The sequence below is a fragment of the Myotis brandtii genome, unplaced genomic scaffold (genome assembly GCF_000412655.1).
Source record: "Myotis brandtii unplaced genomic scaffold, ASM41265v1 scaffold630, whole genome shotgun sequence".
NCBI lineage: Eukaryota > Metazoa > Chordata > Mammalia > Chiroptera > Vespertilionidae > Myotis > Myotis brandtii.
Window position 1 is genome coordinate 3,263,613 of NW_005370412.1, and position 1,888 is coordinate 3,265,500.

The 1,888-nt window shown below is 49.3% G+C and overlaps 1 protein-coding gene across 6 annotated transcripts in view; it reads left to right on the top strand.

Moving 5' to 3' along the window:
• SEC16B (SEC16 homolog B, endoplasmic reticulum export factor) overlaps nt 1–1,888 on the top strand; it is a 47,848-nt gene that overhangs the window by 37,028 nt on the left and 8,932 nt on the right. For all 6 annotated transcript variants that reach the window (XM_005880265.2, XM_014528369.1, XM_014528370.1 and 3 more), the window contains one exon: nt 1,154–1,267. In XM_005880265.2, the coding sequence (XP_005880327.1) occupies nt 1,154–1,267 (114 nt within the window). The remainder of the gene's footprint in view (nt 1–1,153; nt 1,268–1,888) is intronic.

Below are 1,888 nucleotides of genomic sequence, written 5' to 3' on the forward strand. Positions count from 1 at the left end.
GGGAACCAGGAGTATGCAATGCAACTCATTCATTCTTGCATCTGCTTCTCTGGTACAGCAAGACTGCACGTGAAGGTGAAACATTCTAATTATAAAAGCTGGGCTTAGAGAATATACTTTAGTGATTAAAACAGGAAATGCCCCTTATTAAAATGCTTTTAAATGCATGGAATACTTTATCACCTGTGGGATATCGTTAAAACAAAACAAAACATATCCACTCTTAGTTCCTAGGGAAGAAAACAATCAGGCAAATAGTTGTTCCAATTAATTGAAGAAAAATGCATTAGCTGGAGAGGAAAAAGGCAGCCTACCGTCAATATTTGCTTTGCTTTAGACAAGGCCCAAGTGTTGGGTTCCTTCCGCAACCAGTGAAATTGGTGGTGCTGAGCTCCTTACTCTGAGATTCCTGCCATAGGATGACGTTGATAGTGAGCTCAGGGACCCAGAATGGAGGAGGAGGAAAGTTTTAAAACTTAATAATGGAATACAGTCTTGCAATACAAAGTAGTCCCTCGACCCGCTGCAGGGGTCACCTGGGAGCTTGTTAGGGATGCAGAACCTCAGGCCCCACTTAGTTCTGGCATCAGAATTAGCATTTTAACAAGGTCCCAGGTGGTCCTAGGAATTTTTGTGTTTTGTTTTTTTAAAATCCTCATGAGAGAAAAAGAGAGAGAGAGAGAGAGACATCGATGTGAGAGAGAAACATTGATCTTTTGCCACCTGTATATGCCCTAACTGGGTACATGCCCTGACTGGGGATCGAACCCACACCTTTTGGTGTACAGGGTGATGCTCCAATCAACTGAGCCACCCGGTCAGAGCATGAGCACGGAAGTTTGAGAAGCACTTGTACAAAGCAGACAGCTTTGTAGGACATACAGCCCAGTAATCGTTTCTCCTCATGTTTCACTTAGTATTTAACTCCAAGATGGGTTCATTGCTTATGTATGTTGCAATTTGGGGAAGATATCTGCTGGGTTTGCTCTCTCTCGATTACACTTTATAATCTAATTGACAAGTGAGTTAAGGCACTTTCTGCTCTTCCCTTATTGCGTCTTTCCCCATTTTCTTTCCATCCCCGTTACTTCTCTCCCTCGGTTCCCCTCTCGTCCCTTTCCCTCTGCCCCTGCCATCTGGACACCTGGTGCAGCTAGCAGAGAAACTGAAGCTGTCGGACCCGCTGGTGCTGGAGAGGCGCCGCGGAGGGAGGGACCTGGAGCCAGACTGGCTCGTGCGCCTCCGGAAGCGGCACCAGGAGCTGGAGGTGAGTGAGGCGGGAGCGGGTCAGTGTGGGGGCCCTCTGTTTCCCTCTGGACACAGAGGGTGCAGGCACTGACTCCATGGAGGGCTGTGGGGTCCCCCCTCATCCTGAAGCCCCCTCTGCTGAGCTGAAACATTTTCCTGTGTTCGCTTGTGAGACAGTGGAGCCCTTTTCAAAGTCATTCCCGCCTCCCTTTCTGTGGTCCCAGAAAATACCCTTTGTGACGATCAAGGCTTCCATCTCCCTGTTAGGAACAATGGATCACAGTGGACCCGCATCGCTTTCATGTAATGTAGGGCATTTGCTTAAAAGACTTCCAGGCCTTTCCTTTTGGTTCGGACAATTGCAAAAGCTGCTGATAGTAATTGTGACAATAATTGGAACAGGGCTTCCTCCATCTTCTTTCTCCCACTGCCTCTTAGAAAGGACAGGTGGAATTTTTAAGGCACGGCCGGCCTCCCTCCACGTGCTGCACATACTGGGGCGTTGAGTTCCTGCACTTGCCCCTTCCTGGGCCCTGGTGGTCTGGTCCCCTGGCCCCTGCCTGCTCTGGCAGAGCTGGGAGATGAGAGGGCTGAGGCCTACCCTCCTGACCTCCCTCACCAGCAGCCTCCTCCCCCACCA